General features: G+C 35.7%; 2 protein-coding genes across 2 annotated transcripts; both read right to left on the bottom strand.

Moving 5' to 3' along the window:
- Positions 1–578: 578 nt before the first annotated feature.
- Positions 579–1,447, bottom strand: LOC130903299 (histone H1-like). The gene is made up of 2 exons (XM_057815407.1): positions 1,085–1,447; positions 579–988 (listed from the first exon to the last, which is right to left on the bottom strand). The coding sequence occupies exons 1-2, from the start codon at positions 1,443–1,445 to the stop codon at positions 582–584; spliced, it is 768 nt and encodes a 255-aa protein (XP_057671390.1). The 5' UTR covers positions 1,446–1,447; the 3' UTR covers positions 579–581.
- Positions 1,448–11,666: 10,219 nt separating this feature from the next.
- Positions 11,667–12,535, bottom strand: LOC130903303 (histone H1-like). The gene is made up of 2 exons (XM_057815410.1): positions 12,173–12,535; positions 11,667–12,076 (listed from the first exon to the last, which is right to left on the bottom strand). Exons 1-2 carry the CDS (start codon positions 12,531–12,533, stop codon positions 11,670–11,672), a joined length of 768 nt encoding a protein of 255 aa, XP_057671393.1. The 5' UTR covers positions 12,534–12,535; the 3' UTR covers positions 11,667–11,669.
- Positions 12,536–16,351: the final 3,816 nt, after the last annotated feature.

Raw genomic sequence — 16,351 nt, 5'->3', positions numbered from 1 at the left:
TATGATAGTAGTATAATATCTTAATATAAACATAGGTGTTCGTTTGAAAACATTGAAATATAAAAGGAAGATGTGATTGTTGATTGGATAAAGAAGACACACGCACGCACGCACGCACGCACGCACGCACGCACACACACACACACACACACACACACACACACACACACACACACACACACACACACACACACACACGAAATAGAGAAAAATTATTATTTTTAACTAACAAATTTTAGACAATATCGACATATAATAATTGAATGTTTATAAAACACATTATATCTACTATATCCTAGGTAGGTCGAGACAAATCTAGAAGGTAACAACCTACAATTACATCGATCGATGAAAATATTTTATATAATATAACATATCAATTATTGAAACGAAATTCAAAAAATTCTTGTTTCATCAAAACAAACACATTTGTTTTTCATTTTCTTCATAAATAAATGAAAAAATTGTGGCCCTGATAAGGGCCATTTGTTATTATTGTCGATTGTCGTCGTACCCATCATCAGTCCGATAATACTTCTCGATTGTTGTACTATCTTTCTGTCAGAAAAAAAATATTCTTTTTATTTCTTCTTTTTAGGAGCGGCGGCGGCTTTTCTTGCTTTAGGAGAGGAACTGCTAGCAGCTGCTTTCGCAGTTTTCGGTTTTGGTGCTTTCGGCTTTTTCGTGGGACTGCCTTTATTGGATTTTTTTGCTTTAGTAGGATTCTTCGTTTTAATTTCGGATGATGCGGCACTGGCTGTATTGGAGGCGGCGGCGGCGGCGGCGACTCCTCCTTTGGCCGAAGATTTTTTGTCCGTTTTTTTGGCAACTTTAACGCCTTTCTTATCAGTAATCGGTGTTGTTGTTGTCGTCGAAGTTTTTAAGGATGCCGCCGCTGCTGTACCTGTCGTTTTTTTGCCTTTATTAGATTTCTTAATACTTTTCGATTTATCTACTCCTCCTCCAATAATAGCATTTCGTTTTGCTGCTGTTACAATTTTCTTGGATTTAGTTACGCCTGTAGTAGAAGCGGCTGTTTTCTTTTTCTTTTTGTCAATAGCATTCGTTTTAGCCGAAGTACCACCAGTTGAAGTTGCCGAAGCTAACTTGAATGATCCCGAAGCTCCTTTACCTTTAGTTTGTACCAAAGATCCCGATACTACAGATGCTTTCAAATATTTTTTGATGAATGGCGCTACTTTTTCTGCATCAACTTTGTAATTGGCAGCAATGTATTTTTTAATTGCTTGTAAAGATGAGCCTCCGCGTTCCTTTAAACCTTTGATCGCATTGTTTACCATTTCCGAAGTCGGTGGATGAGATGGTTTGGTCCTAGGATTTTTAGCTTTTTTTTCCTTTTTATTTATTGGAGACGACGAAACCTGCGGTGAATTAGACGCAGACGTTGCGGTTACAACCGAAGTTTGATTTTCTATATCCGCCATAACTACTAACAACCTTGTGTGTTATTATATCGTCGATAAACTACACTAAACTGATATAAAGAAAAAAAGAAAAAAAAATATTGGATGTAGTTTTATATTTCGTTATATAAAATTTCACCTCTATATATACACTTAGTAGTATAAAAGACTTTTAATTTTCCGCGTGTAATGAGTTACAAGAGTAGTCATTCAAATGAAGCGGACGGAAGACTGAACGAACGAATAGAACTAAGTTAAAAAACGAACCTCATAAACCAAACCAACCTCAAAAACCTTGGTTTCCTCGAGATTTTCGAATCGAATGTAATGAAAAAAATTGACGAAGAACTAACTAAGGTATACTTCGAACTTTCGCCGAGGTTTTACTATAATTTAATAACGGCTAATAACGTTTGTTATTAAAAAAAAGTACCACTTAAAAATGGTTAAAAATTTATTTCCGACGATGCTTAGCACTTTAGATATAATTTCGAAATTAAATAAAAGTCCTTCTTAAAATACAATGAACGTAAATAGAAACGTGTCTATTCACAATAATGACCAATATTTAAAAATATGAAAACCAATTGAAATAATACCGCAATTATCATTTGAATGGTGACATGTCTACCCTGACTTGCGCTACACGTTTCTACTATATGTTCGTAACTAATATATATTATTATGAGTATTTTTCAATAAAAATCTTCCGACATACTAAATATAAGAAAAAAATATCAAATTTCAATATTGGAATCCGCGTATATTTCATTTTAGATATTGAATGATGGTAGTAGCAAATTATAATTATTACAATAGATTGATTGACTGATTAAATTTTCTTTAAACGAACTTTGCTCTATTCGCAAAATATGTCTGTCTATTACAATATTATTTAATATTTTATCCGACAATTTTTTTTACATTGTATAATATATTATTTTAGGAAATGAACATATTTTATTTAAAATTTCAAACCAATTTAGAAAGAACAAAAAAGAGTGTTTTTACTTTTAACAAAACTTCAAAGAAGCCACAAAAACTACTTTAACCAACGATAACCGACACCAACCGCTTTGTATGCTTTATTTTACCGACGGTCGAGTTTTTTTTTCCTTTAGCCGACAATGAATTAGTATATGAGACTTTTTAAAACAAAAGCGACGTTAGAAAGTTTTTTTATATAATATATATATATATATATATATATATATATATATATATATATATATATATATATATATATAATTTTCAGTTAAGTGGAATATCATCTTTATTCATATTTAATAGAATTCAATTGAATTAAAGTCGTTCGTTCGTTCGTTGTTATCATATATAAATAACAAAAATAGTATTGTGGTTCTGAAAAGAACCGTTTTTTTTTTTTGGTCGATGATATTATTTAAGTAAATAAAATAAAAAATTTTCGGTCAATATAGTAGATGTGTTATATTTATTATTTAGAACTGGTATATTTGGTAACGGCTTTAGTTCCTTCACTGACTGCGTGTTTTGCTAATTCTCCGGGAAGCAATAATCTCACTGCAGTTTGAATTTCTCTACTTGTAATTGTTGAACGTTTATTATAATGAGCCAATCTGGATGCTTCGGCGGCGATACGTTCGAATATATCATTAACAAAACTATTCATTATACTCATAGCTTTACTCGATATACCGGTGTCAGGATGAACTTGCTTAAGTACTTTGTAAATGTAAATAGCATAACTTTCCTTCCTCCTTCTTTTTTTCTTTTTGTCGGCTTTCGAAATATTCTTTTGAGCCTTTCCGGCTTTTTTCGCTGCCTTTCCGCTAGCTTTTGGTGGCATTATTTCTCTTTAAAAAAAAAAATAATAGAAACACTTGGATAACGTACCGTATTTATCGAAAAGTGGATAAAATTAGAATTTACAGCACGCACAATTTTCCTCTCTTTTATATCAACGTACGTAATTGTAATAGGCTCCGCCCTTCTACGTTTGCGCGTTTGCTATAATTTCATTGGTAGGGCATGTTAATATAAATAGATAGGTCGAGTTTTAAATTTTTTTTTTTTTTTTTTTTTCAGTTGCTTTCTTAGAGCGCTACGAGAAGGTCGCACGTACGGATACAAGGACTTCTGTATAATCGGTCACTGTTTTATTTAGAAAACACACCGGTAAACGCAGGGTCGCCTACTGCGATTCAAACTCTCGCTGACAAAGAAAGTCGTTATATTAGTGTACCGTTGCAAAAAATGCCCCTTTCGGGGCTTTGTTGCTCCACCTACCTGCCCTTTTCGGGGCTTTTTTTTATAATGAAATAAACCCTTTCGGGGGCAAGTATTTCAAGAACCAACGTGAGTCCTAGGATCAGGTGAATATTATTTTCATTTTCTTAAAACACTAACAGGCAATCAAAAGGGTCAGGAATTCTTTAACCGGGGAGGAAACTCCCTCCGGCAGTGAGTCCGCTGTCGGCTTTGATAGCCACCCCTTGTAAGGTACTAACAAAGGATTTAAATTTTCGAAATCCTTATCCCTTATTCTCACTCTCTCTCTCTAATTTACCCATTTTCTTCTCGAAAATGCCCCGAGTACGCCGCTCCCCTATACAAACCCGAAGCAAACCCGCCGATGAATTCCCACCACTCCCAACCAACCCCAATTCTCCTTCGGAGAAGAATACCTTCGAAGAAATAATCGCAGAAATCTCGCGGTCCTATCCAAATGAATTTAGCCAACTTAGCGATGCCCTAGATCATATACAACGTAAATCACTGGAGAATAGCAGAAGCTCATCACCAGCACCATCTGTGGATTCCTATGCATCTAGGGTCTCACAGAAATCAGCCAGCTATAAACCCAAACAGGTTGATTACTCCCGACTAGGCGCTATTCCCAAAAAAAATATTCCCCCTCTAATTTCAAAATCAATTCCCTTAACAAAAAGCCAAAAGTCAAAACAAAATACCCAAAATTCTATCAAACCCCAAACACCAACTCAAACTCAGATCCCCAGAACCCACCAACAACCCCAGACCCCCAGAACCCACCAACAATCCCAAACCATCACCCAACAACAACCTCAATCTCGCTCCTCCTCTCAAGGTCCTCCAATTCAAACACTCAATCTGAGAAACCTCCCAACCAAATATTCCTCACAGAGAGAGCTCTACAATCTCCTCAACACGCAAGAGCTGTTGAGGGGACAAATGAGCTTTCTCAAAGCTAACCCCAATGGAACCGCCCTCCTCAAAATTCCTTCCACGTTTAATCACGAAACGTTGGCAAGGAAAATCCGTTACGCCATAGGCGACGAGAAAATCGTCGTAATCCCAATAAACTCTCCCCAACGGGTCCAAAAACCCCTAACCAGTAAAACTAAAAAAACTACCTTTTCTCTGGTCTGCAAGAATGTAGACCAATCTTACACCGAAGAAGAGTTCCTTGAGATCCTTTCTATCCTGAAATTCCCTGTCCTTAAAACTTGGAGGATCATAGCTAGATCCACAAATAAACCCACATCCATGTTCCGAATTATTACAGATTCCGAAACCGCCTACCATCACGCCCTAACCAAGGGTATCAACTTCCACGGGCTTTCGCACTACTGCGAAGCCTCAAATTCAAACACCATACCCGCAGTCCCCAAATATTGCAACCGTTGCTCATCTACCGGCCACTCCGCAGACACCTGCAATGCCAAACCTATTTGCCCAACCTGTGGTGGTTCTGGTCACAAGCCAGAAAAATGCCCAAAAGCTAACTCCCCTACCTGTAAAAATTGCGGTGGACCTCACCCCGCCTTCCACCCCCGCTGTCCGAAAAGGATTGAAACTCCGAAAGCCCCCCAGGATACAGCCCCAGTCACCCTAGAAAAACCTCAAACCCCTTATGACCTGTCTACTGACACTAAAATCCTAATTGAAATCCTGGCAACAACCATAATGAATGCCATCCCTACTTCTCGGGCGCTAGTAGCCGAAACGCTACAACGCCTCATTCCCCCTTTTTACGGTTATAATTGTACCGTAACCAGCGGCGTGGGTAACCGCATTCATTTCGCTTTCACCCAAAAACCAAACACGTCCCACTGAAAAAGTGTAGGTTTACCCCTAGCAACACCATTTATGTCAATACTGACATAACCCCCGTTTCAAGCCCCTTCTAATTGATTCGATCCATCGAATCAAGAATTCCGTAGCGAAAGAGTCCCTCCTCATCCTTCCTCAATTTCCTCAATAGTAGCTCCCACATCAATCAGATAAATTCCTACCCCCAACACACACCCACATAGTCATCCATCGTCGGAGTTGCAGGTTTTCTGCGGTTTCCCTGCAACCTGGAGAACCGATTCTCCAGACAAATGTCCGACGATAGGGAATAATACAGCCGCAGCTGTACCCGCCCACCCCCAATTAGATTAAGAAAAAACAAAAAATAAACAAAAAAAATATAAAAAAAAAACCAAAAAAAAAAAAAAAAAAAAAAATATAAAAAGAAAAAAAAAATCTTGAACTAAAAAAATGTAACTACACCGCTAGAAGCAGCCTGCAAACACTTCCCAACTAAATATCCCCACACCCAGCCCTGCAGAGGAAAAAATTCCTATATCAGGGCCTAAACAAATCTTAACCAAATTACCAAAAAAAAAAAAAAAACCTTCCTTCCTAAATTTTCACAACGAATCTCTCTCTCTCTCTCTTTAAATTTTTTGTTTAACAGTTAGTTTCGTCGCATCGGTTGCTTCATAGTTATCAATTGACTGAGTTCTATTTTTTTTTTTTTTGGAAAAAGAAAATATAAAAAAAATATGTCTGGACGTGGTAAAGGTGGTAAAGTAAAGGGAAAGGCAAAGTCTCGCTCAAACCGAGCTGGATTACAATTTCCTGTAGGACGTATACATCGTTTGTTGAGAAAAGGCAATTATGCAGAACGAGTCGGTGCCGGAGCTCCAGTATATTTGGCAGCTGTTATGGAATATTTGGCAGCCGAAGTACTCGAATTAGCAGGAAATGCTGCTAGAGATAACAAAAAGACCCGTATAATTCCAAGGCATTTACAATTAGCTATCAGAAACGATGAAGAATTGAATAAATTGTTGTCTGGAGTAACCATCGCACAAGGTGGTGTTCTTCCCAATATTCAAGCTGTACTTTTACCGAAAAAGACAGAAAAGAAAGCTTAATTCTTTATTCATTATATTATTTTTCTTTATTTTATCGAAATACATACATATGCATAAACCGGCCCTTTTAAGGGCCACAATTATTTTTTTTTATATATATATATAGAAAGAGATTATAATATAGATATATCATTTTATATATATATATATATATATATATATATATATATATATATATATATATATATAGATTTATTGATTCGTTGATTTCTCTATTTTTTTTTTTGGTTGAGATAGAAGAGATTCTCGTGTAACGTGTACTGTTAGATAAAAAAAAAAGAAGAAAAAAATGCCCTGATATATAAGAAAACTTATCATCTGTAATAATAACTGAAATTGTGGTTATGTGACTATTTTTAACATCGTTAATAGAAACGTTCGTACTAGAAACAAAAATTGTAAATAATGAGATAAAAATAAATAAAAGTTCCTCTACTCGCTTATTTTCTTATCTATTATGTATACATGTATGTAGTATGTATGTGCGTATCAATAAATGCGAGGTTGTTCTTATATATAAGAGAACAAACTAATGTGTAAGTTCTTTTTTTACTTACTTATTTATTTATTTTTTTTTTTAAATTTTCATATTCAAGCAAATTATGTTGTGGTTCTGAAAAGAACCGTTTTTTTTTTTATATATACATATGCTATGGAAATGCAATAGAGGACATATTCTTCTACTTCACATATGAAAAATGAAAATTAACCACCAAAACCATATAAAGTACGACCTTGACGTTTTAAAGCATAAACAACATCCATAGCCGTTACCGTTTTTCTTTTAGCATGTTCAGTGTATGTTACGGCATCTCTAATAACATTTTCCAAAAACACTTTCAAAACTCCACGAGTTTCTTCGTAAATTAATCCCGATATACGTTTTACTCCTCCACGTCTAGCTAATCTTCTAATAGCAGGTTTGGTAATTCCTTGGATATTATCACGTAAAACTTTTCGGTGTCGTTTTGCACCCCCTTTTCCAAGTCCTTTACCACCTTTTCCACGACCGGTCATTATTTTTCTTTTGTTTTGTTTTTTCTATATACCTACTAAAACAATCCGATGATAACTTCGAAAAGACTTCAAAATACTGACCTAAGAATTTTCCCTAATCTCTTTATAATACCTATCGGCTCCGCCCATTAGAAAAAGTACGCACCAATCCCAGATTAGTACTCCGTAATGTTGGGCAAAGCTATAAAAGAAGGTCATAAATAAATTTATCTCCAGTTGCTTTCTTAGAGCGCTACGAGAAGGTCGCACGTACGGATACAAGGACTTCTGTATAATCGGTCACTGTTTTATTTAGAAAACACACCGGTAAACGCAGGGTCGCCTACTGCGATTCAAACTCTCGCTTACAAAGAAAGTCGTTATATTAGTGTACCGTTGCAAAAAATGCCCCTTTCGGGGCTTTGTTGCTCCACCTACCTGCCCTTTTCGGGGCTTTTTTTTATAATGAAATAAACCCTTTCGGGGGCAAGTATTTCAAGAACCAACGTGAGTCCTAGGATCAGGTGAATATTATTTTCATTTTCTTAAAACACTAACAGGCAATCAAAAGGGTCAGGAATTCTTTAACCGGGGAGGAAACTCCCTCCGGCAGTGAGTCCGCTGTCGGCTTTGATAGCCATCCCTTGTAAGGTACTAACAAAGGATTTCAATTTTCGAAATCCTTCACCCTTATTCTCACTCTCTCTCTCTAATTTTACCCATTTTCTTCTCGAAAATGCCCCGAGTACGCCGCTCCCCTATACAAACCCGAAGCAAACCCGCCGATGAATTCCCACCACTCCCAACCAACCCCAATTCTCCTTCGGAGGAGAAAACCTTCGCAGAAACGATCGCAGAAGTCTCGCGTCGCTATCCAAATGAATTTAGCCAAATTCGCATTGCCCTAGATCATATACAACGTAAATCACTGGAGAATAGCAGGAGCTCATCACCAGCACCATCTGTGGATTCCTATGCATCTAGGGTCTCACAGAAATCAGCCAGCTATAAACCCAAACAGGTTGATTACTCCCGACTAGGCGCTATTCCCAAAAAAAATATTCCCCCTCTAATTTCAAAATCAATTCCCTTAACAAAAAGCCAAAAGTCAAAACAAAATACCCAAAATTCTATCAAACCCCAAACACCAACTCAAACTCAGATCCCCAGAACCCACCAACAACCCCAGACCCCCAGAACCCACCAACAATCCCAAACCATCACCCAACAACAACCTCAATCTCGCTCCTCCTCTCAAGGTCCTCCAATTCAAACACTCAATCTGAGAAACCTCCCAACCAAATATTCCTCACAGAGAGAGCTCTACAATCTCCTCAACACGCAAGAGCTGTTGAGGGGACAAATGAGCTTTCTCAAAGCTAACCCCAATGGAACCGCCCTCCTCAAAATTCCTTCCACGTTTAATCACGAAACGTTGGCAAGGAAAATCCGTTACGCCATAGGCGACGAGAAAATCGTCGTAATCCCAATAAACTCTCCCCAACGGGTCCAAAAACCCCTAACCAGTAAAACTAAAAAAACTACCTTTTCTCTGGTCTGCAAGAATGTAGACCAATCTTACACCGAAGAAGAGTTCCTTGAGATCCTTTCTATCCTGAAATTCCCTGTCCTTAAAACTTGGAGGATCATAGCTAGATCCACAAATAAACCCACATCCATGTTCCGAATTATTACAGATTCCGAAACCGCCTACCATCACGCCCTAACCAAGGGTATCAACTTCCACGGGCTTTCGCACTACTGCGAAGCCTCAAATTCAAACACCATACCCGCAGTCCCCAAATATTGCAACCGTTGCTCATCTACCGGCCACTCCGCAGACACCTGCAATGCCAAACCTATTTGCCCAACCTGTGGTGGTTCTGGTCACAAGCCAGAAAAATGCCCAAAAGCTAACTCCCCTACCTGTAAAAATTGCGGTGGACCTCACCCCGCCTTCCACCCCCGCTGTCCGAAAAGGATTGAAACTCCGAAAGCCCCCCAGGATACAGCCCCAGTCACCCTAGAAAAACCTCAAACCCCTTATGACCTGTCTACTGACACTAAAATCCTAATTGAAATCCTGGCAACAACCATAATGAATGCCATCCCTACTTCTCGGGCGCTAGTAGCCGAAACGCTACAACGCCTCATTCCCCCTTTTTACGGTTATAATTGTACCGTAACCAGCGGCGTGGGTAACCGCATTCATTTCGCTTTCACCCAAAAACCAAACACGTCCCACTGAAAAAGTGTAGGTTTACCCCTAGCAACACCATTTATGTCAATACTGACATAACCCCCGTTTCAAGCCCCTTCTAATTGATTCGATCCATCGAATCAAGAATTCCGTAGCGAAAGAGTCCCTCCTCATCCTTCCTCAATTTCCTCAATAGTAGCTCCCACATCAATCAGATAAATTCCTACCCCCAACACACACCCACATAGTCATCCATCGTCGGAGTTGCAGGTTTTCTGCGGTTTCCCTGCAACCTGGAGAACCAATTCTCCAGACAAATGTCCGACGATAGGGAATAATACAGCCGCAGCTGTACCCGCCCACCCCCAATTAGATTAAGAAAAAACAAAAAATAAACAAAAAAAATATAAAAAAAAAAACCAAAAAAAAAAATATAAAAAGAAAAAAAAAATCTTGAACTAAAAAAATGTAACTACACCGCTAGAAGCAGCCTGCAAACACTTCCCAACTAAATATCCCCACACCCAGCCCTGCAGAGGAAAAAATTCCTATATCAGGGCCTAAACAAATCTTAACCAAATTACCAAAAAAAAAAAACCTTCCTTCCTAAATTTTCACAACGAATCTCTCTCTCTCTCTCTCTAAATTTATCTCATTCATTGTGTGTGTATCAAGCTGCTATAGCGGTTTAGTATATTGAAATTTCTTGTATACTTACAAAAAAAAAAAAAAAATAAGATGGCTCGTACTAAACAAACGGCTAGAAAATCGACTGGAGGGAAAGCTCCTCGTAAACAATTAGCGACGAAAGCCGCTCGTAAAAGCGCACCAGCTACTGGAGGAGTAAAAAAACCTCATCGTTATAGGCCAGGTACAGTAGCTCTTCGTGAGATAAGACGTTATCAAAAGAGTACCGAATTACTTATTAGAAAATTGCCATTTCAACGATTAGTTCGTGAAATAGCACAAGATTTTAAAACAGATTTACGTTTTCAAAGTTCAGCGGTTATGGCTCTCCAGGAAGCTAGTGAGGCTTATTTGGTAGGTCTATTCGAAGATACTAATCTGTGTGCCATTCATGCTAAAAGAGTCACCATTATGCCCAAGGATATCCAATTGGCTAGAAGAATTCGCGGAGAACGAGCATAAATACAAAAAAAATTTTTTTTTTTTTTTTATAGAATTACATTTTATCTATTTGATAATAGATTTTTTGTTTTATATATATATATATAGTAAGTAAAAACGGTTCTTTTCAGAACCACAAATAATTTAACATTTATGATAGTAGTATAATATCTTAATATAAACATAGGTGTTCGTTTGAAAACATTGAAATATAAAAGGAAGATGTGATTGTTGATTGGATAAAGAAGACACACGCACGCACGCACGCACGCACGCACGCACGCACACACACACACACACACACACACACACACACACACACACACACACACACACACACACACACACACACACACACACACACACACACGAAATAGAGAAAAATTATTATTTTTAACTAACAAATTTTAGACAATATCGACATATAATAATTGAATGTTTATAAAACACATTATATCTACTATATCCTAGGTAGGTCGAGACAAATCTAGAAGGTAACAACCTACAATTACATCGATCGATGAAAATATTTTATATAATATAACATATCAATTATTGAAACGAAATTCAAAAAATTCTTGTTTCATCAAAACAAACACATTTGTTTTTCATTTTCTTCATAAATAAATGAAAAAATTGTGGCCCTGATAAGGGCCATTTGTTATTATTGTCGATTGTCGTCGTACCCATCATCAGTCCGATAATACTTCTCGATTGTTGTACTATCTTTCTGTCAGAAAAAAAATATTCTTTTTATTTCTTCTTTTTAGGAGCGGCGGCGGCTTTTCTTGCTTTAGGAGAGGAACTGCTAGCAGCTGCTTTCGCAGTTTTCGGTTTTGGTGCTTTCGGCTTTTTCGTGGGACTGCCTTTATTGGATTTTTTTGCTTTAGTAGGATTCTTCGTTTTAATTTCGGATGATGCGGCACTGGCTGTATTGGAGGCGGCGGCGGCGGCGGCGACTCCTCCTTTGGCCGAAGATTTTTTGTCCGTTTTTTTGGCAACTTTAACGCCTTTCTTATCAGTAATCGGTGTTGTTGTTGTCGTCGAAGTTTTTAAGGATGCCGCCGCTGCTGTACCTGTCGTTTTTTTGCCTTTATTAGATTTCTTAATACTTTTCGATTTATCTACTCCTCCTCCAATAATAGCATTTCGTTTTGCTGCTGTTACAATTTTCTTGGATTTAGTTACGCCTGTAGTAGAAGCGGCTGTTTTCTTTTTCTTTTTGTCAATAGCATTCGTTTTAGCCGAAGTACCACCAGTTGAAGTTGCCGAAGCTAACTTGAATGATCCCGAAGCTCCTTTACCTTTAGTTTGTACCAAAGATCCCGATACTACAGATGCTTTCAAATATTTTTTGATGAATGGCGCTACTTTTTCTGCATCAACTTTGTAATTGGCAGCAATGTATTTTTTAATTGCTTGTAAAGATGAGCCTCCGCGTTCCTTTAAACCTTTGATCGCATTGTTTACCATTTCCGAAGTCGGTGGATGAGATGGTTTGGTCCTAGGATTTTTAGCTTTTTTTTCCTTTTTATTTATTGGAGACGACGAAACCTGCGGTGAATTAGACGCAGACGTTGCGGTTACAACCGAAGTTTGATTTTCTATATCCGCCATAACTACTAACAACCTTGTGTGTTATTATATCGTCGATAAACTACACTAAACTGATATAAAGAAAAAAAGAAAAAAAAATATTGGATGTAGTTTTATATTTCGTTATATAAAATTTCACCTCTATATATACACTTAGTAGTATAAAAGACTTTTAATTTTCCGCGTGTAATGAGTTACAAGAGTAGTCATTCAAATGAAGCGGACGGAAGACTGAACGAACGAATAGAACTAAGTTAAAAAACGAACCTCATAAACCAAACCAACCTCAAAAACCTTGGTTTCCTCGAGATTTTCGAATCGAATGTAATGAAAAAAATTGACGAAGAACTAACTAAGGTATACTTCGAACTTTCGCCGAGGTTTTACTATAATTTAATAACGGCTAATAACGTTTGTTATTAAAAAAAAGTACCACTTAAAAATGGTTAAAAATTTATTTCCGACGATGCTTAGCACTTTAGATATAATTTCGAAATTAAATAAAAGTCCTTCTTAAAATACAATGAACGTAAATAGAAACGTGTCTATTCACAATAATGACCAATATTTAAAAATATGAAAACCAATTGAAATAATACCGCAATTATCATTTGAATGGTGACATGTCTACCCTGACTTGCGCTACACGTTTCTACTATATGTTCGTAACTAATATATATTATTATGAGTATTTTTCAATAAAAATCTTCCGACATACTAAATATAAGAAAAAAATATCAAATTTCAATATTGGAATCCGCGTATATTTCATTTTAGATATTGAATGATGGTAGTAGCAAATTATAATTATTACAATAGATTGATTGACTGATTAAATTTTCTTTAAACGAACTTTGCTCTATTCGCAAAATATGTCTGTCTATTACAATATTATTTAATATTTTATCCGACAATTTTTTTTACATTGTATAATATATTATTTTAGGAAATGAACATATTTTATTTAAAATTTCAAACCAATTTAGAAAGAACAAAAAAGAGTGTTTTTACTTTTAACAAAACTTCAAAGAAGCCACAAAAACTACTTTAACCAACGATAACCGACACCAACCGCTTTGTATGCTTTATTTTACCGACGGTCGAGTTTTTTTTTCCTTTAGCCGACAATGAATTAGTATATGAGACTTTTTAAAACAAAAGCGACGTTAGAAAGTTTTTTTATATAATATATATATATATATATATATATATATATATATATATATATATATATATATATATATATATATATATATATATATATATATAATTTTCAGTTAAGTGGAATATCATCTTTATTCATATTTAATAGAATTCAATTGAATTAAAGTCGTTCGTTCGTTCGTTGTTATCATATATAAATAACAAAAATAGTATTGTGGTTCTGAAAAGAACCGTTTTTTTTTTTTGGTCGATGATATTATTTAAGTAAATAAAATAAAAAATTTTCGGTCAATATAGTAGATGTGTTATATTTATTATTTAGAACTGGTATATTTGGTAACGGCTTTAGTTCCTTCACTGACTGCGTGTTTTGCTAATTCTCCGGGAAGCAATAATCTCACTGCAGTTTGAATTTCTCTACTTGTAATTGTTGAACGTTTATTATAATGAGCCAATCTGGATGCTTCGGCGGCGATACGTTCGAATATATCATTAACAAAACTATTCATTATACTCATAGCTTTACTCGATATACCGGTGTCAGGATGAACTTGCTTAAGTACTTTGTAAATGTAAATAGCATAACTTTCCTTCCTCCTTCTTTTTTTCTTTTTGTCGGCTTTCGAAATATTCTTTTGAGCCTTTCCGGCTTTTTTCGCTGCCTTTCCGCTAGCTTTTGGTGGCATTATTTCTCTTTAAAAAAAAAAAATAATAGAAACACTTGGATAACGTACCGTATTTATCGAAAAGTGGATAAAATTAGAATTTACAGCACGCACAATTTTCCTCTCTTTTATATCAACGTACGTAATTGTAATAGGCTCCGCCCTTCTACGTTTGCGCGTTTGCTATAATTTCATTGGTAGGGCATGTTAATATAAATAGATAGGTCGAGTTTTAAATTTTTTGTTTAACAGTTAGTTTCGTCGCATCGGTTGCTTCATAGTTATCAATTGACTGAGTTCTATTTTTTTTTTTTTTGGAAAAAGAAAATATAAAAAAAATATGTCTGGACGTGGTAAAGGTGGTAAAGTAAAGGGAAAGGCAAAGTCTCGCTCAAACCGAGCTGGATTACAATTTCCTGTAGGACGTATACATCGTTTGTTGAGAAAAGGCAATTATGCAGAACGAGTCGGTGCCGGAGCTCCAGTATATTTGGCAGCTGTTATGGAATATTTGGCAGCCGAAGTACTCGAATTAGCAGGAAATGCTGCTAGAGATAACAAAAAGACCCGTATAATTCCAAGGCATTTACAATTAGCTATCAGAAACGATGAAGAATTGAATAAATTGTTGTCTGGAGTAACCATCGCACAAGGTGGTGTTCTTCCCAATATTCAAGCTGTACTTTTACCGAAAAAGACAGAAAAGAAAGCTTAATTCTTTATTCATTATATTATTTTTCTTTATTTTATCGAAATACATACATATGCATAAACCGGCCCTTTTAAGGGCCACAATTATTTTTTTTTATATATATATATAGAAAGAGATTATAATATAGATATATCATTTTATATATATATATATATATATATATATATATATATATATATATATATATATATATAGATTTATTGATTCGTTGATTTCTCTATTTTTTTTTTTGGTTGAGATAGAAGAGATTCTCGTGTAACGTGTACTGTTAGATAAAAAAAAAAGAAGAAAAAAATGCCCTGATATATAAGAAAACTTATCATCTGTAATAATAACTGAAATTGTGGTTATGTGACTATTTTTAACATCGTTAATAGAAACGTTCGTACTAGAAACAAAAATTGTAAATAATGAGATAAAAATAAATAAAAGTTCCTCTACTCGCTTATTTTCTTATCTATTATGTATACATGTATGTAGTATGTATGTGCGTATCAATAAATGCGAGGTTGTTCTTATATATAAGAGAACAAACTAATGTGTAAGTTCTTTTTTTACTTACTTATTTATTTATTTTTTTTTTTAAATTTTCATATTCAAGCAAATTATGTTGTGGTTCTGAAAAGAACCGTTTTTTTTTTATATATACATATGCTATGGAAATGCAATAGAGGACATATTCTTCTACTTCACATATGAAAAATGAAAATTAACCACCAAAACCATATAAAGTACGACCTTGACGTTTTAAAGCATAAACAACATCCATAGCCGTTACCGTTTTTCTTTTAGCATGTTCAGTGTATGTTACGGCATCTCTAATAACATTTTCCAAAAACACTTTCAAAACTCCACGAGTTTCTTCGTAAATTAATCCCGATATACGTTTTACTCCTCCACGTCTAGCTAATCTTCTAATAGCAGGTTTGGTAATTCCTTGGATATTATCACGTAAAACTTTTCGGTGTCGTTTTGCACCCCCTTTTCCAAGTCCTTTACCACCTTTTCCACGACCGGTCATTATTTTTCTTTTGTTTTGTTTTTTCTATATACCTACTAAAACAATCCGATGATAACTTCGAAAAGACTTCAAAATACTGACCTAAGAATTTTCCCTAATCTCTTTATAATACCTATCGGCTCCGCCCATTAGAAAAAGTACGCACCAATCCCAGATTAGTACTCCGTAATGTTGGGCAAAGCTATAAAAGAAGGTCATAAATAAATTTATCTCCAGTTGCTTTCTTAGAGCGCTACGAGAAGGTCGCACGTACGGATACAAGGACTTCTGTATAATC

Source organism: Diorhabda carinulata, unplaced genomic scaffold (assembly GCF_026250575.1).
Source record: "Diorhabda carinulata isolate Delta unplaced genomic scaffold, icDioCari1.1 Dcau_22, whole genome shotgun sequence".
NCBI classification, from domain to species: domain Eukaryota; kingdom Metazoa; phylum Arthropoda; class Insecta; order Coleoptera; family Chrysomelidae; genus Diorhabda; species Diorhabda carinulata.
Note: the sequence above shows the minus strand (reverse complement) of the source record. Positions and strands in the feature narration are given on the sequence as shown.